Source organism: Juglans microcarpa x Juglans regia, chromosome 2S, assembly GCF_004785595.1.
Source record: "Juglans microcarpa x Juglans regia isolate MS1-56 chromosome 2S, Jm3101_v1.0, whole genome shotgun sequence".
Classification (NCBI taxonomy): domain Eukaryota; kingdom Viridiplantae; phylum Streptophyta; class Magnoliopsida; order Fagales; family Juglandaceae; genus Juglans; species Juglans microcarpa x Juglans regia.
The window spans coordinates 30,061,177-30,085,803 of record NC_054597.1 but is presented as its reverse complement, the minus strand read 5'-3'; the positions used below and the strand labels follow the sequence as shown (position 1 = coordinate 30,085,803).

Below are 24,627 nucleotides of genomic sequence, written 5' to 3'. Positions count from 1 at the left end.
AATACTATTTTATTTTTATTTCTTCTTTAAACCTTTTATGTATTTTGCTTTATTTTAAAAAATCTATTATTTTGTTTTATTTATGTTTTGAACATGACTCTTGCATGGCATCCCTCCCTGTATATATATGGTTTATATAGAAGAGGGTGATTTGAAGCCAAGGACCTTGCCGACATGCTGATTTCTGATCTCAACGTACAATTAATTACACAAAAATGGCCCAATTCATTATATATTCCTAATTGAAGAGTGGTAAAAGATTCAAGTCATTAATCATAAGAGAAAAAGGTTAGATTTATGCCAATTTCTTAGCAAGGCAAAAGGCTTATTTACATCTTTGTGGTCCGGTCATGATACCCCTTTTACTGACTGAAAAGTAAAGACCGAAAAATATTCTATATTTATATTTTGTCATCTTTAGTAGTACTTATGTTTGTTGCATATATAGATACATTTTAAATACTTTCATATATTCATCTACACAAATTGTAATTATTATCGTCAATTAATCAAGTAAACATTTAAGTAGTTTTATGTAAAAGAAAAATGTTGTGGACAACCGCCTCGCGTCCTTGCATCCGATGTGGCCAAAAAACAAAACATCGTCGTCTTCTTTTCCTGGGTTTGGGTCTTCCAATGGGCCCTTGTCTCCATCCTCATTTCATTTCCCTTTTCAAAACGCATTTATCTTCTCCCTACACTTTCTCTTCTTTGAAACGCACCCCGCGATTACCTTTCATCTTTTCAGAATCGCTGTATTCTTTTTCACCATCCCTAGATTTCTTCTTCTCCAAGTAGCAAACAGATCTCTCTTCTCTTCTCCAAAACAAACAACGGGTTAGGGTTGCAGGGCTTTCTTCTCCATCACATTCATTGATCTTTCTCCATCAACCCACAAACCACGACTGGTCTTTCTCTTCGTCAAATCCACGAAGTCACTGGTCTGAAATCCCCTTCCCACAAAGCCCCGAAACCCTAACCCGAAACCTTAACCCTAACCCTTTCTAAGCTCAAAACTTTAAACACACTCCATACCTTCACTACCACCAGCGACACAGTCGTGGGAGTGAACAGAAGAGCTAACACAGAGTTTGGCTCCCATGTAAGGTTCCATTTTTCAAGTTTTGATATTTGCAGTATTATATTGTAGTTTTGCTATATCTTTATTTGGGAGTTTCTCAGATTTGGTGAGTCTTGTGAGTTTTTCAGATTTTGTGAGTCGTGGTTTCCTAATTTATTTGAAGTTTTTGTTTAGTAGCAGTATTGTTGTAATGGTTTATGAATTTCGTGGGTATGCATATTCTAGAAGTGGTAGTTGGAGATTGGTGTTGTTGTTTTTAATTTTATTTTATAATTAGAGGCTGATGGTGGTATTGTTGTGTTGGTTTATAGTTTCATCATCTGTGATGTATATTATATTAACTTTCTATATTAGCTTGACTCAGAAATTAGGTTGATGGTGTTGGTTTATGAATTTCGTGGGTATGGATATTCTGAAAGTGGTTGTTGGAGATTGGTGGTGTTGTTTTAAATTTAATTTTATAATTAGAGGTTGATGGTGTTATTAATGGTGTTATTGTCACTATCATGCGAATTCAACTCCTTTTCTGCATTTCTATGTCACGACCAATCTATGCCCGTGCACAGTTTGTGAAAATGTCTGTGTTTCTATCATTTTTGTATATGCACCATGATCAAACCATTATTAGCGATAAGAGTTAAATATAGAAATTGTATATTATATTTAGATGAGAATGTGAGTACTTTGCAGATTTAATTCAATGTGATTTATTAAATAGTGTTTAGTTTTATCATTCACCAATAGATAGGTTTAGAGGACGATCCTCCTCTTTCTTTTTATAAGCAATGAGAAATTATAGACCACATGGATGGCATATTCATAAGGTTGGCTAGATGTGCGCACATTCATATTATATCAATAGCATAGTACATATGACTCTTCTGAGTTATTGTATCTTTTTCAAGACATTGTATACCTATGGCTAGAGTATCTACTCATAAGTTTCAATCTGATGCAGTTCATCAGAATTAGTGATGAATCCAATTTAATCCATGTAGTTTTTTGGATTTCGCAAGTAACAATTTATAAAACATCATGCTAGAATGTCGTCATCATCATCATCATCATCAATGTCTTCTTCATCGTTTGCAAAATGTACTTTGAGACAAGCACAATGCTTCTGTAAGGTCGATGCCACATTGAGACATTCAAGTACTACAAGAAATTCAGGACGACCTTTCTAAGGGTGTCCAAAGTACAATACAGAGGTAACTACATTATTTGTACATCTAATATTTGTAAATTATAGTGATGCATATGTTGTACATCTAATATTTTTGTTATATGTATAAAATGATTAAGGATTACTATACTGTAAATTTTTCAAGTGGGTAGATAGTAATCAAGAGATTGAGTTCCATTTTTAAGAAAGAAACAATGAACTATTAATAAAGGAAAATGAGCTCGAGAAGATGCTGGACGATGTGGAAAAGACGAAGACTGAGCTCTATAAAAGAGTGGATGAAATCGAGAAGAGAGAGCTGGTGGTATCCAATAGAGAGAAGGTGCTTCTGGAACAAGAAACTGGAATGAGGCGTGGACACATACTACTTCGGGTGTATTGAGCTTTTTTATTTGTAGTTACATGTTACTTGGTAATATCTAAGTAATTGTTGTACCTAAGTATTGGACTCTGTATTTGATGTAAATATATTAAGTTCAATATTGCCTACTGTGTTATGCTAATTGGTTAAATTTACTTTTTCTATTATTTCTCAGCAAGAAAGAGGTCAGAATGCTTGACTAATGCATATGTATGTGTTTTCTCCTTACAAATGTTTATGATAATTGAACTACACAATATGATCTGCTATTTCAATTCTAATTTATCATTTTGTGGACATTAGTAGCTGAGATATCAACACAGGAATGATGAGGAACTGGAAGGTGGTGTTCAGCCTTAGGGAATAGTGAATGACAAACTTTGTAACAATTTACAGTGAATGAAAGTTTATGAATGTTTAAAAAAAAAAAAACTAATTCCACCAAACAATATTGATTGTTTGGAGATTAATATATATATATATATATATATATATATATATCAGATCATCACTTTTAATATTCTTAGAAAAATGTGAAGAAGAAGTGCATGAACTTCTCGTCTATTTTTAAAGAAGATGGGTACAAGCTCGGTAGGTAAATTGTAAAGCTTGGATGTGCTCCCATGCCCGCGTGATACAATTGTCCTGAAAGTAACCAGTTTTATAAGCAAAAGTTCCATATAATACAAATTGTCTGTGTGATACAATACAAAAGTCTCATGCCCACGTGATACAATTGTCTTGAAAGTAAACAAATTGTCCACGCAACCAGTTTTTTCATCCATAAGCTTATCATGTAACCAACTATTTCATCCCAGCTAAATAATCAATTACATGTAAAAATGTCCCAATACCAATAGATGTCAGAATGCTCTTTAAGACAAAGTCCAATATATTCATTACACAAAAAGTGCATTAAATACATAAAATACTTTCGAAGTGCACCAACACCACCAGCATCCTACAAAAATGCATTAAAAGTGGATCCAATATTGCATCCTACAAAAATACTCTCAAAGTGCACCAGCACCACCTTTGCTAAATCGTAGATATCTTGCCTTATCGATTAATTACGACGATTCTTTTCCAAAGAAGGAGGTTCTCGAACCCGCCCACGTCAATAACAAGAGATCCAAAGCACTTGTTAATTTAGACACCATATCATTTGTATCTAGAACTTTTTTTACGGTATCACTCACTTCTCTATTACATCAAAAGAAGTAAGATTTTTTTGGACTAAAGTCGTGGTTATGGATATTATGAACCGTAGTCAACCGAAGTTTTCCATAAGATTTTAAGGCATTAATCTTTACCTTACATTCCGTCTTTCCTGTCGGATGTGGGTTGACAACATTGAAAGTTCTATGATGGGCCTTCCCACCACGAGCACAAGCAAGGGTGACATACCTAATAGTATCATCTTCTTCCCTCTCAGTCCTTTTTGTTATCACCCCAAACTCGCATTTCTTACCATAATCCTTATAATAACTCACTAAATCTTCAAGAGAATTAAACTTCATTCTCAACTTTGGCTCCTCAATCATATCATCACCATCAATTTCAACATTTTAAGATGTCTCGGCACTACAATCTTTGGTTTCCTGTGGATTTGGTCTATCCTCATTAATTTTTTCAACTGTATATGATGTACATGGCACTTCAGTTTCCCCACTACCGACCCAACTAGTATGTATGTAGTGGAGCTTGTATTGATGAGAGGAGTTGGATGTTCTATATTATGTGAAAATGGGTAACCAGCATTTGGCAGAAATCCCGGTGACCACGCAGGCACTTGTCCCTAGAAACCATGCATGTAATTTGGGATGTTTGGATTGGTTGATAGTATGTCCTAACATATTATTAGATAAAGTTATTGATGTATTTTGAAAATAAATATTAACTCAACACATTCCAATGTTAATGGTATATTAAATGATATAACATACCGCGTATGAGGGATTTGAGTTACATGATGTTAGCATAGATGGATGTTCTTTCCCATTTCTCATGTTGAGAGGCAACCAAAACGTAAATACTGGAAATTACAAAAGATTAATACTTAAGGATAAAGTTTGAGTCTCTTAGAATCATTATTTAAGAACACAAACTTTTCTCTCACATGGCACTGTTTTGCCAATACCAATGTATTGTATGTCATCATGTGGTGCTGAGGGCAAAGCTCTCCATAGACTAGCTAGGCACAAATATATTTCTAAGATATAATATAACATAATAAGTAAATGATAATATACACATCATATAGCTATCCATGAACCTTTTCATGAGCTTCTTTTGTCTGATCAATGCAAACTGTCTCTGAAATTATTAAGCTAAAATGATCATGAAGTAGTAGGCATAAATTAAGCTTTCCATAGGTAGTAGTCACAAAGATGTTTCTAGCTAGGGCCCATAAGCATTTTTAGTCAACCCCATGATGGCTTCCAGTAGCCCTGTGCTATTGGGGCTATTAAGACACCCCTCACATTAATATTACACACACATAGACATACATACATATATATATATATATATATAGAACACTGCCTATTTATTATTTATAAGCAAAAGCCAAGTTTTAAGGTAGGAATTATTAAAGTCGAAAGAAAAAATCCTCACAATGATCAATTTTCAAAACAATTGTTTTCCTTAAGTAATCGCTATATATAGTGTGATTCCAATGAGTACAAAGCTCATGGACTTGATTAATTAGTCTTTTTGTGATATATATATATATATATATATATATATTTGTGTGCGCTCATATATATATATATATATATATATATATATAAGTGTGTGTAGATCAAGGAGTACTGGGGTAATTTAATTATGAATGTACAGTTGCTTCTTTTTTTTGTGGTCCAAACTCTATAATATCATTTGTTAGAATATGAAGCTATATTTCTCCAATTATTAACCTATTTGCTCCAATAATTAGGTAAATTAATTACAACATAGATACATACATATATATTATATTTTTTTTAATATAATTTCTTCTTTGAGGGAAAACATTAAAGCTAAAGCTAGCTCTTTTTGTTCCAGATCGGCCAATATAAGTGCACACCATAATAAAGAAAAAAAAATGAAAATCTGAAATAAAATTCTTCAGCTACCTTCAAAGCCAATAATTTTTCTAAGCTCTTGAATTTGTGAACACTGTACAATCTCTATGCAAACTAACAACAAACAAACGTGGATCCTCCTCCTCTCATTAGGAACAACTCAAATGAAAATTTCAATTTAATGTAGAGCCATTTGTGAGATTTTAGCAGATCTAGCTACTGGATCTAGCTACTTCAGAGGATAATATACCTTAATAGCAAATGAACCAGTCGCTCTCTTCCCCACGACGATGAACACGACTACTCGCTCTCTCACCCACGACGATGACCGCGACTCAGAGATGTGGACTGTCCCACGACGGCGATTGTGACAATTGACGAAAATAGAAGAGAAGTTCTCGCACAAACGTCCTAGCCATAGACCAGACGAGGAGAAGAGAAGCTCGAGGTCGGGAGTGGCTTAGAAGAAAATGGAAACCGACGTAAATGGAAAACCCATTTCATTTAATTTCCCGCTTTCTTGGTTTGTTTTTGCTTTTTTTTTTTTAAATATTTAAATTAAAAAAAGCTGACATGCGGGGACGCGGCCGGGGCACAACCTTGGTTGCCCCTAGAACTATTGTATATAAAATATCGTTTTTCAATTTGAGTTTTCATCTCATTCTCCATTTGTTACTAGCATAGAAAGAACAATAAAGGCCTGATTTAAATACGGAGATGAAATGAGATAGTTTTAATTTTAGTTTTAGTTGAATAAAATACTAGTAGAATATTATTTTTTAGTATTATTATTGTTTTGAGATTTAAAAAAGTTGAATTGTTTATTATATTTTGTGTGAAAATTTGAGAAGTTGTAATGATGAGATGGGATGAAATAAAACCGTTTCTGTATCCAAACGTGACCTAATTCTTTGGGATTAAAATTCACAACTATAATATTTTTTCTTTTATTGAGAGAGAAATGTAGTTGAGCCAAATAAGATAGGCCCTTTCTTTGATAATAATACCTTAAACTATATGGGATTATGATACATTTAAAACAATCCTATCAGTAACACAATTATTGGCCCAAATTGACTGGTACAAACAGTGATAATTTATATATAATGAGAATAGAGACTTAGATTTCTTTCGAATATTGTGAGTGTACGAGGGATTTCCTCCCCTACCCAAGGCCTAGGAGTCTCAGTCAAGCCCAACCCAAGACAATAGGGTGAAGACCCAGCTTGTTAAGAAGAACTCCTTATACACGATCTGGGGAAAAGGACGGTGCAACAGAAGATGGGACTCGTCGGGACTCGATGGTCTGAGATCCCTTGGATAATGTCCAGACATCAAGTGCCCGCCCATTTAGCAGATGCAACATGCAGATGATTGTCGATCTACTAACAAGGAAAGCATTGACGGACAAGAGAAGAGCAGACAAAGGGAAGAAGGTTGGAGAATCACGCCGCATTTAATGGCCTTGCCGCCTGGGCGGCACACTATATTAATGGAACTGTCGCAGGACCACGTCACATTTAAAGAATCTGACAGAATGAACAGTATGAGGACTCCAGATTCCATGGCGACAAACCTGATTTGCTCATCAAATTTCTAGTATAAATAGCTAATCTTAAGTACGAGGATTTTGGCTGGTTCTTAAGTTTCCTTACTTATTTACTACACTTCAAAAATATTTATTGACTTTAGTATCGGAGGCTTCCGGCCCCTAGGCCACCCTCTCAAGCCACTTTCACCTTTTTCTTTACCGGCTCCATTGTGAAGACATGCGTTGTTTGGAGCCTGGCTCAAGGGTGTATGAAATAGGACATCAATAATAAGTATCTCAAATTATCTATGAATAATAATAAAATAATTTATAAATATTAGTAAAGGTAATTTATTATTTATAAATAATAATAAAATATTCTAAAATAATCTCAACAGCTTTAGTTAAATTGACATGCATTGCATGCCACGAAAGAGTGGTCACTACCGGTTACCACCGAGCAATTTTATAATAAATAAATTAAAAGCCACTTGAGTGTTTGAAATGGATAGCAGCTTGAATCACACACTGCAGACAAAAAATTTTTGACCGAACGAACCAGGACAACTACTACTACTTGTTTAATCTAAAAAAAAGTCAAAGTTATCAATACATATCATACATAAATCATTTATCATTTGAGACTTTTTTCGTTTTTAAAAAATTATTTGGAATAGGACGCATGGATGTTCATGCTCTATATTTTCCCAAATCTTATACAAATAGTATTAAATGATGTCAAAATCTTATTATCGAGTCCAATTTTCTTAAAATACAATTACTTTAATTTGTTGAATTAATTTTTAAAAAAATCTTTCATCATCCCTTTAGACTTTCAAAGATGACTTGGGAATCAGAAAAAAAGAATTAGAATTGGCTATTGTTGCAAGTATCTTAGTAGAGTTGTATTGCATAATTAATTAGACTGCAGGATACAAATATTACGAGCATTATTAGATATTTTATTTTTAAATATCACTTAAATATAAAATATTTTTTAATTTTAAATATTTATTATTTTTACATAATCATTACTTAATGATTACAACTTTTTCAAACTTCTAAACAAAAATTAAAAAATAATACTATTTTTTAAAATTTTAAAATAAAAATTAGATTAAAAATTATATGCAAAGAATATTTTAATTTTATAATATTTTTATTAATTTTTTATCTTATTTTTTAAAATTTAATAAAATATCTTAACTTAAATGATTTTATTATTATTTATATATATTTTAAAATACACTTTTAAGTATTCATACGAGCCCTTATAATTTTATCTGAAAAAATAAAGTAACGAGCCATTGTTAGTTATTGAATTTCATGTAGTAAGTTGTAACATTTTAATAAATTGCATGACCTGAAGTAGTCAAAAAAGCACTCCTGCCAACAAAGACTCAATTAAAAAAAATATATTGGGTTGCGTGATGCGTTGGTATGAAAACAGATCCAGAAAAGAAAAGGCAAAAAGATTGAAAATTTAAAGAACGAACTAGAAATTGGTAGTATATTACTGTAGACGAAGGTTATCGTCTTAAAATCGTCTGAAAGACACGCTTTTTGAAAGCTTTGTCTGAAGGTCTAGACCATGTTCTTCCGAGAATATAGCTTATAAGAATTCCTGACAATTTCTTACTCGCAGTTCCAAAGAGAAAGGATTTCTTAAGAGTAAAATATTTTAATCATGTCTCAGCCCAACTGGGAAGCTGATAAAATGTAAGGTCTTCCTTGTTAGTCATGTTGTTTTAATGCTCGAGTACTTTCTGGGTTTTGGTAGAATGTTTGTGGTTGTTTTTCCGGTTAAAGCTAAAAGCAAAGACGAAATCCATCCTTCTTTTCCCTCTGCTTTACTAGCAGGGTTAAAGAACGATCCTTTGATTTATATTTTATTTTTGTTGCTACTGTTATTTCTTCATCTTCTTTTTTCTTCATACGGGTATGTCAGTTTTTTTGGCGTAGTGTTTTGTCTATATCTTTCTCAATCGGGGTTTCTTCTTTAGCTCAAAGTTATCTTTTGCTGTTATATCTACCATGTCTATTGACAATGTTTGTACTTTTAGTTATCCTTTTTTTTAATCTTTGATTTTGATTATTGCAGTTTTTAGACGTCGGTTTCTGGAAAATTTCCCTTTTTAGCTACTTTTTGGCATGGTTTTGATTTTATTGCCTCTTATTAATTCTCGGTTTCTTTTCTAGCCTTGGCGTTTGTTCTTTTTTTTTTTTTTTTTTTGTGGGGTAGGTATTTCTAAGTTTGTTATTATCTTTTTACTTTGAAAGGCAAATGATATGCTTAGCTACGTTGAGAATTGAGCGAAGGTTTTATCATAAGAAAGCACTACTTGTCCAGAAGGATGGAACTTGGAAGTGTTAGCTTCAATTATTTCTATTATATTCTTAACAGATTTTTCATTCCAAATAATGCAAAATTTAAAATTCAATAGTAATTATTGGCACGTTTCTTAAATAGCAGAAAATGGAAAATTCAACTAGGCCAAAAGTTTATGTAAGGTCCATTTCGGTGGGGGGTTTGTACGCCTGCAAATTTTTTTTTTTTTTTAATTCCTTCTTTTGATGAGTTCAATTAGTCTTTAAACTTGTTTAAACTTGTAAGGTCCATTTCGATGGTGACATGATTTTATCCTTGGGACATTATTGTCTTTCTTGTTGTTGGTTTTTGAATGGTGGGAAATTATTGTCCTTCATGGTTACAGGATGTTAAATGGCACTTCGCTTGTATCATATTTGATTTTTGTATTTATCATTCTTGGTCTGTGCCACTGTTATTCTTCAAATTATTATCAAAGAATCTAGATTTTCTGAATTTCTTACTGGCGTTATGGTTTTGGTCCCTGTATGATAGGTTGGATGTGTATATATATGATTATCTTATGAAGAGGAACTTACATGCTTCTGCAAAAGCATTTCAAGCCGAAGGGAAAGTCTCTGTAGATCCTGTTGGTAAGAGAATCCCAAGATTTGCTAAGGGAAATAAATACAATATATATACTATGGATCCACACAGTACCTTTTAATACCTTGATGCATACTTAATGCTGTTTTTGTGTTTCAATGTACTTCAGCGATTGATGCACCTGGTGGCTTTCTTTTTGAATGGTGGTCTGTCTTTTGGGACATATTTATTGCTAGGACAAACCAGAAGCACTCAGAACCAGCTGCATCATACATTGAGGTGGAATTCCCAGTTTTTTATCTTCCATATTTTTTTTCTCTTCTCGGGTAGGGGAGGGTGTGGCTGTGAAAGTTTCCTGGAGTTTTGCAAATCCTTTCCCATAGCAATTATATTCAGCAAAATGAACCATTTTTTTCGTCAAAAAGAAAACTCAAGATGAAAGATGTGCTTCTAATTGACGTGTTTTCATCATATCCTCTGCTGTATATAAATGAATCTACTGTGGGGTTATGAAGATAGGGAGTTTGAAAAACAAGCAAACATTATTAGCTCTCTGTGTTTGTGTGTTTTAAATTGTAAACTAAATGGTGTGTCTTGCTAGGTCTGTTTTTGGACTAGGTGGGGTATCAATTTGTTTTGCGTTTTTCTCTTTAGGAGAGATAATAAGATTGTTGTTTATCTGGGTTAGCAGACACAATTGGCAAAGGCTAGGGAGCAGCAGCAGCAGCAGAAACCTCAGCAGCAGCAGATGCAAATGCAGCAGCTCTTGTTGCAAAGGCAGCAGCAGCATCAACTTCAACAACAGCAGCAGCAGCGAAGAGATGGGAACCAGCTTCTAAATGGCACTGCCAGTGGGCTTGTAAGCAGTGACTCTCTTATGAGGCAGAACCCTGCAACTGCAAATGCCTTGCCAACAAAAATGTATGAGGAAAGACTCAAGCTTCCACTCCAGAGGGATGCCTTGGATGATGGAGCTGTGAAGGTATCAAATTCTGTGATGGATTCAAAATTGGGTTTATTGTGATTTTATCTCTGCAGTTATTTGTAAAACATTACCATGCAGCAAAGGTTGGGTGACAATGTGGGACAGTTTCTGGACCCAAATCATGCCTCAATACTGAAGGCAGATGCCACAGGTGGCCAAGCTCCAGGGTATTTTTTTAATGATTTTTCATGTCTATGCTTTGATTCAGTTCTTTTGCCGTACAATGTTTGTGACTGACTCTAATTTGGAAGTAGTTGAACTCTTGTTTTACAGGCAAACACTTCATGGCACGCCTGGGGGTATTTCTGGGAATCTTCAGCAAGTTCAAAATCGGAGTCAGCACCTTCCAGGGCCCATGCAGGCAATCATCATCATTATGATTATTTTTTTAAGTTACATTAAGAACTGTTTTCATATTTTTGATATTCTTGTATGCTTGAAACAGGACGTAAAGAGTGAGATGAATTCAATGATGAACCCCAGAGCTACTGGACCAGAAGGATCATTGGCTGGAGTTCATGGTAATGATTGAAGTTGTCCTCTGTTTGACTTCAGTTTGTTTTTTTTTTTAATCTTCTCAGTTTTGTAATTTTGAATCCAGGAGTGAAGCACATTTGATACTTAATAGGGATGTACAAGAACTGACGGGAACCGGCCGCCGGAGTCCGGAACCGGTTGGCCGGCAGTAGGAAATACAAGAAACCGATGTCGGCTGGTTCGGTCCCGGTTTGAACCAAGTTCAAACCGCTGAACCAGCTGATATGATATATATATTTTAGGTAAAACGACGCCGTTTATACCCACGGTTTTGAAAAAGAAAAATATAAAACAACGCCGTTTGGTTTAATACACCAAACGACGCCGTTTTGGGTTAGGACTTTAGACCTAACCCCCGAGCCACCCCTTCCTCTCAGTGATCCGTTCTCTATCTCTCTCACAGATTCTCTCATCTCCCTCCCAGCTCTCTCTCTCTCCGATGCCATCGATCCATTTAAGATTTGTTGATGGGGTTCTTCAGTTCTTGTTTCGTTGCCATTCCTCTCTCCCTCCATCCATTTGCGCCGTTTCAAACTTTCAGGCTTTCGGCTCTCTCTCTCTCAGATTCTCTCATCTCTGATTCATTTGAGGTTTGTTGATGGGGTTCTTGGAATGATTTTGTTGTGATATTTGTTGTGAGATTTGTTGATGGGGTTCTTTTAAGTTTTCTAGTTTTGGTAATGATTTTGTAGTGAAATTCTTTGATGGGTTTCTGAAGTGTAAACCGTCGGGAATCAGCGCTGAGCCGATGGTAACCGGCTGAAACTCGCCGCCGGCCAGTTTTATCCCCTTCATCGGCCGGTTTTGGTCGATATCACCCCCTGAAAAACATGTCGGTGTGGTTTCGGTTTTGGACTGAAACCGCACCAATAGGGTCGGTTTTCACCCTAATACTTAAGCTGAAGCTCATTTAATGAGGTGCACTTTTTTTTTCTGCATTTTTTGGAACAGCCCAAAGCACTAATGGCATGCTTTAAACTATTTCATGAACATTTTTACTTTTTCTGGTCTATTTTAGAGAGAGAAAAAAAGAATCTGAGAAAGTTCTTAGTTCATGCTCTCCTCCCTTCCCCTACTGTCTTCCTATCTCTCTATCTCTCATTCCTTTCATTTTTCCCACTCAAAAATAGAGCATTGATTTTTTTTCTTCTATTACACCAGAAAACATAATATGATTTTCTTTTTGTTTTGATTTTAGTTTTAGTGTTAATTGTGTCATATTTTATATTAGTAACTTTAGCTGTGTTGAATATTGGTATAAGAGTAGTGAGATGGCATTTACTTGTTGAGTACTTGCACAATGCTCTAACATTGAAGGTTTTTTCCCCTCCCTTGGCCTCTAAACATTGGAGTAAATAGGCTAAATATATAAACTACTTTAATTTTGTTTTTTATCTTCTTTGGATTGTATTTTATGATTTTTTTTCCCTTTAGTTAGATGTATGCATATGTTCTGTGCCAAGGCTATAACTGACCTTTAGGCTTAAACAGTTATTCTAATAGAGGCGATGATTTTGAAGATCCAATGAAAAAGCAGACAAAGTAGGGGATTTCTATGCCATTTCTTTTATAGGATAAATTCTATTAATGATCAAGAAAAAGAAATATAGGCATTATTAAGGTACACGGAGTATATTTTGAATACACCTAATGAGAGAAGGAAAAGAAGTCAAAAAAATTCTGGAAACTGAACTAAAAGTGAACTAAAAGATAAAGCCTTGAGGATTCTTAAGCCACCCTTTCTAGACCGTATGGGCATCGCCCATATTAGCCCAAATAGGCTAAGCATGGGTTGCCACAAATGGCGGGCTACCTCGTAGTGAAGCAAGAGATGATCCATCAACTCCTTGTTCCATTTTCACATGCAATATATTTGGGTCACAAAACCCGTATCATTTTAAAACAATTCAAGATAAGAATCTTTTCTAGTTCAGCCGCCCAGACAAAGAAAGCTTCTCTTGAGGGGGCTTACTACAAATATTCTTCCATTGAAAGATGTTATTGTAGGGGACTAATGTATTATAAAAAAATTGAACTTCAAACACCTCTCGCTTGGATATGATTCTACACACTTGGTTCACCACCATATCTCTTGCTTTCAAATATGGGTGATAAAATGAGGTAAGGCAATCCACTCCCAATCTTGTGCCATGTGTGACAAAGTTAAATTTTCTGATGCTTCCTTGATGCTAGCAAGGTTGAATAGATTCGTGAAAGCTTCTTTGAGGGTCTGATCTCTGCACACCACATCATAGCAGAACTTTGTCTTGGAACCATTGCTGACCTTAAGGCGTGGTTTGGTTTCACAAACCTTTCAAACCATCTCATCCTATCTCATCTCATATACTTTTATCTCAACATTTTTCAATTTCAAATTTTCAACTTTTTCATCTAATCATTACCTAATCGTTACAAGTTTTCCAAACTTCCAAACAAAACACAAAACAATTCAATTTTTTTCAAATCCCAAAACAAAAATAATATTAAAAATTATATTTTAACCCTCTTTTAACTTTGTAATTTTTTTATTCTACTTTTTCTCTCTCATTTCTCAAAAGCCCATAAAAATCTTAACTAAAACCATTTCATTACTATTCACAGATTTCTCATTTCATCTCATCTCATCTCATCTGTGTAACCAAACGAGGCCTAAATCTAATGTATTGAGAAACTCCTCCCTTACCTGTGGGATGCTCTTCCTTGACCTAATCCCATAACTCCCATTTATCTCATTAGAGCACCATCCACCCCATACCGCCATACGTCATTGTTCTCCAAGGGCTATATGTTTCATTAACATAATGCCAAAACCATTTCCCCAAAAGACTTCTATTAAAAGTAATCTATCTTCAGATGCGCTGACTGCCTTCCAAAGTTGGGGAACACACCTTAGGCCACTTCACTAAATCAATTTTAGCTCATCTCCCTTATTACCCCAAAGGAATCCCTGTATAGTTTTTCAACGAGGTTTGCAACACCAACAGAGAGAGAATAGTATCATAAAGTAAATTGGAAAATTTGAGAGATTGCTCTTGATCAAGGTTAATCAGTCTCCCTTTGATAAGTACAACCTCTTCCATCCAGCCAATTGGGGCTCCAACTTCTCCAAGATACTCACCCAAATCGATTTGGCTTTGAATTGAGCTCCCAATGGAAGTCCTCGCTATGTCATAGGGAATGAAGAATCTTTACATCCAGGATGCTAATCAGGTTAACTACATTGTCCAGATTGTTAACCTGAAATATCTTGGACTTTGCCAAATCGATTTTCAATCCTGATACTGCTTCAAAATAGAGGAACGTGCTTTGAATGAATATTGATGGTCTTGTTGCTAATATTTTTCATTTAAATAATTATTCACAGAGAAACCATTCCTCTTGTATTTAAAAGCATAGCATATATAAGTGGTGGAATCCCAATTGGTTTCTTGAAATTACTTCCTTGATATAGAACGTGTTTGTGTTTCAGGCCAAGTGGCAAACCATTCCTTGATATAATCAGTTGTTTTATCTATGATTTTCATTGTGAATTTTTTGTAGGGGTTTTGTCTATTTTAACAATTAATCTCATCTTCTTTTAGGATCAAATCAAGGCAGTAACAATTTGACACTAAAAGGATGGCCTTTGACGGTAAGAGTGAGCCCCCAGAAAATGATCAGTTAACTCTATATTTAACATTATAATTTATAAGATAGATTGTTTATTTGACGCTCTTAAATTGTTGATATGGCCTGTTTGATATTTTGTAGGAAAAATATATTTTTCCCAATACCGTCTATCTTTGTCTATATTCCCGTTGAAGAGAAGTTGCCATACTCATTGTTTCTCATAGAGAGTTGCTTAAACATCTTAAGTGAAGTTTTCAAAAGGTTTAATTAGTGATGCGAGAATTGCTTAAGTTGGTTATTAAAGTTCCTTCTAAGTGCAGTAAGCAAATGATTACTTCTGCTTTTATTCACCTGACCTCTTAGGAAGGAGCTAGTCAGAATTAAGTCAATATTTCCCCTCTTATTTGATGTCTGACAACTATTGTTCATATGTGTTGCCTGGAATGAAACTTCCATATGTCATTTCAATTTTTTGATGCAGAAAATGGTATATGACATTATAAAAGGACAGAGTAGGTTTCTTTTCTAAAAAAATATCATCTTTTTAGGGGTTGGAGCACCTTCGATCTGGACTTCTTCAGCAGCAGAAGTCTTTGATGCAGTCCCAGCCTTTCAATCAGCTTCAGCTACAGCAGCTGCTTCAGGCACAGAAAAACTTGGCATCTCCATCTGCTAGTGATTTGGAATGCAGAAGACAGAGAATGCTTCTTAACAATCGAAATGTTGGCGTTGCTGCTGATGACCAGTTAAATTCTGTTGGTGAAAGAGTTTCTAATATTGGATCCCCAGGGCGAGTTGGTTGCCCTGTGTTACCACATGCAGACACAGACCTGCTACTTAAGGTATTATTTTGTTCCTGCACATAAACTTTTATAAATCTTATTAGTTTTAGATCTCTTCAACAGATTTATGGCCTTTAAGCTTCAGGAGTAGTTTCTTATCTAATATCAAAGACTTCAGTTACAGCAGCAACAAATGCAGCACAACAATCAACAGCAACAACATTATGCACCGCATCCACTTTCTAGTCAACAGTCTCATAATTCAAACCACCATCCCCGGCAGCAAGATAAAATGAACGTTGCTGGCAGCATCACTGGAGATGGTAGCATTTCAAACAACTTTAAAGGAAATGATCAGGTTTGTGATATTATTGGCGTCAGCATTTGCAGATCATATTAGCTACGCATATTTCTGGTTGTCTTGCTATCCCTCTCTTCTCCAAATACATCCAAAATGTTCTGCAATGGGCACTACCAATGCCAAGCACATGATCTTATAACCAATTACAGCTTTATGTGTCATCTTTCACAAGCTTCAATTTACCATCATCAAAGCTGTGCTTGCTTTTATCCCCCCATAAGTAATTATTGGTACTTTAAAAAAAAAAAACTATGAGATCTTTATGTTATTCATCAAATTCTTTTCATAACTTGAATCCAAATGATGAACTATTGCTGAAAGTCCGTTTCTGAAAGTCTCTCTCTCTCAAGGCTCCAAAAAGTCAAGTTGGGCGAAAGAGAAAGCAGCCAGTATCGTCTTCTGGCCCTGCCAATAGCTCTGGAACTGCAAACACCGCAGGACCCTCCCCAAGTTCGCCTTCATCACCTTCTACTCACACACCAGGAGATGTGATGTCCATGCCAACTTTGTCACATAATGGTGGTTCGTCCAAGTCTCTGCTTATGTTTGGTTCTGATGGCATGGGCTCACTTACATCTGCACCAAACCGGTTGGTGAGCAACCTTCTTATATCTTTTTTCCCCTTTTCTTTCATGCTAATTTCCTTTTGGATAGTTTTCCTGATCTTGTAGTCATGATTTACAATTGGTAAAAATAATGTCTGGGTCAACGTCCTTGTTGAAAAAGTATCCGATGTGTCCTCTGTAAGAAGGATGCAGATATTTAATTTCAGGGCATTGTTATTGGCTGCCCCAGGGCCATAGGTCATACGTGCATATTGGGTTAGACCTCATTTTTTTTTTAGTTCATCAATTAGTTCTTATGTATAAACATAACAAACAAAAGTAAATGGGGGGTTTTGGTATACACAAGGCAAGGGTATTGCCAATAGCATTCAATTTCGCAGTTAGATAATTATTGTAATCTATTGCAGGCTGATATTGACCGTTTTGTGGACGATGGATCTTTGGAAGATAATGTTGAGTCGTTCTTATCTAATGACGATGCAGACCCTAGGGATAGAGTTGGCCAGTGTTCTGATGTCAGCAAAGGTATTACAATGTCCGTTTTTCATATTGGTGGATACTTTTGTTTGTTTGATTAAGTAATGCTGGCTTATATAATTATATAAGTGAACCTCAAGGGGTTGGCCCAAGTGGTGAAGGCCTTAGTTTTGGGGGTAGCATTCCCTTTAAGATCCAAGGTTCAACACCTCATGGGTGCAAACAATTCTTTGGGGTCACACCCCTTGATGAAAAGCCAGGGATTTAATCAGTTCTGTGTAGGGAAGCCTCCGAGGGTGCGGTGCACGGGACCGGGGTTTACTTTGCAAGGGTGGGTCCGAAGGACCCTGCCTTGGAGAGGTTCCCCGACATAAAAAAAAAAAAGAAAGAAAGAAAAGAAAAAAATTTATATAAGTGGAACCCAAAAATTTAAAGTTTTTGTTTTAATATTAGGCTTTGCATTTACGGAAATCCGGCTTATTCCTGCAAGTACGGGTGAAGTTGAATGCTGTCACTTCTCATCAGATGGAAAATTGCTTGCTACTGGTGGGCACGATAGAAAGGCAAGTTGTTGGTTTTATCTGATTGTTTTATAATTTATTGAACATTATCCAAATACTGCAAACAGTTGCATGAGGAAATTTCACCACTACCTTGACTGAATTCTTGTTGATTATGGGAAAGTCAACAGAAACCTTTTTTCCTGATGATTGTGTGATGCAGGCTGTGTTGTGGTGTACAGAATCCTTTGCAATGAAGTCTTCACTTGAAGAACATTCTCAATGGATAACTGATGTTCGTTTCAGTGCAAGCATATCACGGCTTGCTACATCTTCAGCTGACAAAACTGTCAGGGTGTGGGACACTGATAATGTTAGTTGACATAGCCTTTTTTTTGGTTCATATGTCAATCTGATATGCTAGAGCCTCACAATTATTCTTGACTAGTATCTTAGACTCACTTGATTTACATGTTTGCAATATTGACACTTCCTTTCTTCTGCTAGTCCTCTAATATACTTATAAAAAAAAAAACACTTCCTTTCTTCTTGGGGTGGTGGTTACACATGCTATATTCTTGCTTATCTTTTGGCGTTAGTCCATATCCAAAACCATCTAAAGGGAAGCAAGACTGCTTCAATTTTCTGGTCATAGCTGATCAAACCAATGTTAGATGCACTTCTATTTTTAAAAATTAAGTTCTTGATCTATGCCTCCTTTCTTATGAATAAAAATTCTTGATTACCTATCCAAAAAAAAAAAATGGATTAAGTTGAAATGGGAAATTCAACTCTGATGTTATTAACTTATTCATTGTAATCCACCAAATTTGGGATTCCATTAACTGGTATTGTTGCATCAATGACCAGTTAATGGAGAATGATATTACTTTATAAAGTCTCTCTCTCTCTCTCTCTCTCAAACACAACCCAACCTCTACCGGAATAAAGTTATTTTGGATGGAGTCATAAAAACTGACTTCCTAGAAATAGTAAGTTTTGTTTGGAAGGTGAAGCTCATTGAGGTCCTCTATTGATTTTGTTACCGTATGCGTTTGCTTTTAAAGGTTTGTGTCAATTTTTACTTTGCTACCTAGCATGCTCTGATTCCACCCTCTTCTTTATGTCTCTCTCTCTAATCATGGATGATTTGCAGCCTGGCTATTCTCTTCGTACTTTTACGGGGCATTCCGCAGCTGTTATGTCATTGGACTTCCACCCTAGTAAGGAGGACCTTATCTGCTCTTGTGATGATAGTGAGATAAGGTATTGGAGTGTCAAGAATGGCAGTTGTGCTGGCATTTTCAAGGTATAGAACCCAATGCTTATCCATCTTGAAGAGATATTGTACAGCAGAGTTCAATATTATTTTAAGCACTGTTTTGCGACTAGTCATATTGCCCATTTTGTCAGGGGGGTGCAACCCAGGTGAGGTTCCAACCTCGTCTTGGAAGGCTTCTTGCTGCTGCCTCAGAAAAGTTTGTATCTGTACTTGATGTAGAGACCCAACTTTGCAGGCTTAAATTACAGGTTGGTTGTCACCCTCTCCTGATGCCTTGTTTTTTACCTGGCTTTATAGGTCCAAACTTAAAATGTTCCAAGATCTGTTTTTGCTGTCAATTCTTATTTCTCTGTTGTATGACTTTATCAGTCCCAAGTTTCAATTTGGTGAATTTTTTGGCGACTGGCGGCGTTGGAGTTAATTGAAGTTTTTTCATTGAGTCATTGGAGTTTCTATGAGATATAATATTCTTTTCCTAGAGGCCCTTTTTAATCAGGCTTTTGTTGGCAGCTGATTCTGTTCTGTGTCTGGTTCTCTTTTTCATATTTTGTGGTTCCTTTTTGTTTTTCCGAACTGGATATGCTTTAAGGAATCTGAATTTCCCCAGGGCATTAGATTGATGCCATTTATGAACATGTCTTATGGCAGCCTAGTTTTTGGCAGTTTAACCCAATATATGAACTCCTATGCAACGTGAGCTCCTGGTTTATTGTTGCACCTGAGCCAATTAATTTGACTGTACCTATGAATAGTAAAGAGTTTGATATTTGGATATGTGATGATAGATCAAGTGATCTTCAGGAATAGTATGCTATTATTATCATATGTAAAACTGGAAGCAGTTTTATTCGCACATTCTGTTTTCTTTTGAATTATTTTTTCCGTACTGTCTGCTAAATGATTTTGTTACTTATCTTCCGCGGGTCCTTGCTTCTTTGTCATGGAATAATGACCTCTACCATTATTGATATTTTCTTTTTGTTCTTTTTTTCCCTCTTCTTTGGATAAATAACATTTTCTTTTTACCCTATATGACTCATTTTAGGGCCACAAAAACCCTGTCCATTCTGTCTGCTGGGATCCTTCTGGTGAATATCTGGCATCTGTGAGTGATGACCTGGTTAGGGTGTGGACAATTGGCTCCGGTAACAAAGGGGAATGCATTCACGAGTTAAGCTGTACTGGCAACAAATTCCATACCTGTGTTTTCCACCCTACTTATCATTCTCTATTGATCATCGGCTGTTATGAGGCAAGTCATAGCTTACCATTTTAATGCAATTTCACCAAGTTAGCTACAAAATATAGAGGCTTGCAATTTGATTCCATAGGATGCAGAAACGATCTTTCCTTCAATTTCTTCTGCCAATTTAGCTATCCACAACATTGCAAGTAATCCAGTTTGATTGCATACTTAAACCTTTGTAACTGCACATGTTTTGCTAAGATTTTTACAGCTTAGAAGTGGGTGCTCCATAAAATTTGCTGGATAGGCTTATCTGTTGAGTGCATGCCAAGTTATGTTTATGTGAAGTTGAACTGAATAGCTTGTTCAAGCTGCTGATATGGAGTTTTGTTTCTGATGTGGAATGCTGTGGATTTTCAGACCCTGGAACTGTGGAATGCAAGCGAGAACAAAACGATGACTTTACAACATGCACATGACAAACTAGTCTCTTCCTTAGCAGTATCAAGTGTGACAGGTTTGGTAGCTTCAACTAGTCATGACAAGTGTGTGAAGCTCTGGAAGTGACTTAACTGCTTTTTCCCGGTGACGAAACTAGGACACCCTCTTCATTATGTTTAACCAGAGATACTTTATAGAGAAGCACTCTCCTTCTCCATTGTGCATACCTTCTTTAGATGCTTTTGTAGTTTATAGTTTTGTTACAGTTCTGCTTAGCAACGAAAGGATTATTTCAATTTTCAATCTTGACCTTAGTCCAAGTTAACTGAAGGAAGTCATCTTTTGCGTCAAAGCTAACTTTGTTATGCAAGAAATCTGGTTGAGAATGTCCGAGAGAGTTTTGGCTCAGACTGAGAGAAGATGTAAATGGTGTTTAATTAGTTTATGTTAATGAACTTCAGCCATGTAATATCCTCTTTACGATTCACCCTTTTGAAAGGCATGCGATTGGGCTCCTGATTTTCTTATATGTTTTCTTGATTCTGGTTCAAAGCTGCAACCAGGTTGTTGATTACAAGGAGTAAACTGCTATATTAAATTTGTATAATCCTTTTGAAAAATTTTGGTGTCGTTTGTTGTGTTAAATTTGTATAATCTTTTCAATCTGTTTTGGTGTTATTTATCAGCCAAACATTCTTATGGCTGTAAACAATCTCATGGTCCCTGCGGAAAGGAAATATGATTTGGCAGAGTTCACTATGGTAGTTCTCATCGACTTGTACTCTCAACTTTTTGTATCTGTAAACTTGATTGGAGTTAGCATGTTGTGTACCTTATCTTCCAGATTCTTATTAGTATAACAAATAGGGTTTACAAATAGAAAATCATGGGCATTTAGTCCATTAAAATCAATGATCCCTGCCCATAAGAACAAGCTAATCCATTGTTCATCTTTGAAACTTCTATATCATTTATCTTCTGCCAAATACACCAACACATGCGAATATGAGCTATTCTCCATATTGTTGCCACTTTTGGATTACCTTGGATACCTCTCGAGCTTGCTAGAAAATTCACAGCCTAAGAGTCATGATCCATGATAATCCAATTCTCACAAAAAAATTATCCCACATGGTCATGACCACCTTGCAATGTAAAAGCAGACAATCTATTGATTCACCATTCTTTTTAAACATGCAACATATCCTTGATTGTTTTCACAACTCTTCTCATATCATCTAATCATTACAATTTTTTTACACAAAATAAAATAAACAATTTAACTTTTTCAAATCTTAAAACAAAAATAATATTAAAAAAATATATTTTAATAATATTTTATTCAACTTTTAATTTTAATTTCAACTCATCTCATTTCATTTGCGAAAACAAACGAGACAACACCATTACCCGACATTTTCTCAAATTATTTGTGGTAAGAATCTTGGCTAAGGATGTTTTTGAAACAAAAAAAACTGTTTTTAGAGGAGCTTTCGTCTGCTATATATTCTTCTATGGAAATGTGGCCATACCTAGGCACGTTAAAACTTGGTGGAACAACCTGATTGTGAATCTACCTTTCTTGGTGGGACTCTAGTTCATCTTATCTATGGTACCCTCAGTCATGCTTATGGAATACAAAAAAGCAAGGAACTCTATGATAGTCTTCAACTCTCAATCTTGAGCCACACTAACAAAATCTACATTCCATTAAGGAGAGCCACTAGAGAAGACCAAGAGGTAAGCTATCATTGCATCATTCGCACATGCAAGCTAAAAAATGGTAGGCAATGTGTCTTGGAGGCTTTGTTCACTACACCATTTATTGTACCAAAATCTGGCACGAGAACCGTCATCCACTACAATATGCGCATATTTCTGAAAGATCTCCCATCCGTTTCTCATGTATTTCCACAGACCCACCCCATATGAATCACGTACCTTATTAGAGCACCATCCTCCCCAAGCCTACCCAAACCTCGAATCTATAATAAACGTCCGTAGGGCCCTTTTCATGTTGGTATTGCCACAACTATTTACCCAACAGAATTTGGTTGAACTTCGTTAAGTTACGGATCCCCAATCCGCCCTAGAATTTGTTGTACAAACAATTGGCCAAATGAAATTTGAACTCTTTCCCTAACCCACTTCATAGGAAGTCTCGTTGTAGCTTCTCAATAAGGATGGCAACCTTTGTGGAGAGTGGGAAAAGAATAACAAATAAGTGAGTAGGTTAGAAAGAGTACTTAATCAAAGTGGACCTACCACCTTTATACAAGTACAACCTCTTCCAAGAAGCCAATATGTGTTCTATCTTTTCAACCACAACATTCCAAATCCTCTTTGATTTAAAGGAAGGGCCTAGTGGTAAGTCAAGATACTTTATGGGTAAAGAAGATATCTTGCATCCCAAAAGAGAGGCTAGACTCACCGCATTGGGGACAACCCCCATCGGCACCAATTCAGACTTTGAGAGATTAACTCTCAAACCCGAGATAGCTTCAAGGCAAAGAAGGAGAGCCCTCAAAGATTGGAAGTCCTTATCGTTGGATTGTTAGTTAGGGGTAATTTCATGAAAATGAGAGTATTTTCAGCGAAAAGTAGATGAGAAATATCAATAGAATCATAATCACCATTCCCCACCAAGAAACCATAGAGAAAACCACATTCCACAAGGCTCAAAATCATCTTATTGAGAGCTTCCATAACGATTATAAAAATTAATGGAGAGAGCGGGTCTTTTTGTCTCAAACCATAGGAGGAGTTGAAAAAACGCACCGACAAACCATTCACCAAGATAGAAAAATGAAGTGTAGAAATATAATACGCTACCAAAGCACACCATTTCTCCCCAAATCCATTTCTTGCAAGTAATAAAGTAAGAAGTTCTAGTTGACATGATTATAAGCTTTCTCTATGTATAATTTGCAAAGTAACACAAATTCTCTAAATTTGAGTTGTCCGTCCAAAACTTCATTTACAATTAAAACTAAATCTAGAACTTGTCTACATTTGACGAATGCATTTTGAGGCTTCGAAGTTAGCTTCTTCATCAATGTACTCAATCTATTCGCTAACACTTTAGAAAGTATATTATAGACCCCATTCACTAGACTGATGGAGAGATAGTCTCTAACATCCACATACCCCATCTTTTTGGAAATTAGGCTAAAATAGTAGCATTACAACTTTTTTCAAACCTGTCATTAGCAAGAAACTCTTGAAATATCCTTATAAGATCACCCTTGATCACTTCCCAAGAAGCTTGAAAAAATCCAGTGGTAAAACCGTCAGGGCTTGGAGCCTTATCACTAGCCATGCCACATATTATTTTGCACACTTTATCTTCTTTGAAGGGCCTTTAGAGCCACCCTACACTCCGTTGGTTTAATGATGCAAAAGTTAATCCATTCACTTTCGGTCTCCATGAATACTGTTTGGAGAAGAGGTGTTCATAATACATTATGATGTAATCATCAAGTTATTGATGACTAATTGATCTGAGGAAACTGCTCCATCTACCATCAACATGTTGATAACATTGTTCCTCCTATGTGAATTAGTCACCCAATGGAAGAATTTTGTGCACTTGTCTCCCTCCTTGATCCATAGCACTCTTGATTTTTGTCTCCATAAGTTCTCCTCCATCAATGTTACTCTTTCAAATTCTGTAATTACCTGACTTTTGCAAGTTCTCTTAGGTTCAGAGGGATTTCTTGCCTTCTCCTTGCCATCTAGACAATGTAGCTCTTCTAAGAGAGAGTGC

General features: G+C 35.8%; 1 protein-coding gene across 2 annotated transcripts; it reads left to right on the top strand.

Moving 5' to 3' along the window:
• Window positions 1-8,701: 8,701 nt before the first annotated feature.
• On the top strand, window positions 8,702-21,617 carry LOC121252143 (transcriptional corepressor LEUNIG-like). 2 transcript variants are annotated; one of them, XM_041151625.1, is made up of 18 exons: window positions 8,702-8,940; window positions 10,085-10,182; window positions 10,305-10,414; window positions 10,824-11,117; window positions 11,199-11,287; window positions 11,394-11,481; window positions 11,566-11,641; window positions 15,239-15,288; window positions 15,815-16,108; window positions 16,227-16,406; window positions 16,760-17,002; window positions 17,383-17,500; window positions 17,906-18,015; window positions 18,176-18,325; window positions 19,109-19,261; window positions 19,366-19,482; window positions 20,280-20,486; window positions 20,841-21,617. In XM_041151625.1, the coding sequence occupies exons 1-18, from the start codon at window positions 8,909-8,911 to the stop codon at window positions 20,985-20,987; spliced, it is 2,556 nt and encodes an 851-aa protein (XP_041007559.1). In that variant the 5' UTR covers window positions 8,702-8,908; the 3' UTR covers window positions 20,988-21,617. The 2 variants fall into 2 exon arrangements, with proteins under 2 accessions (XP_041007559.1, XP_041007560.1); XM_041151626.1 differs by having other exon boundaries at window positions 8,703-8,940; window positions 10,827-11,117.
• Window positions 21,618-24,627: the final 3,010 nt, after the last annotated feature.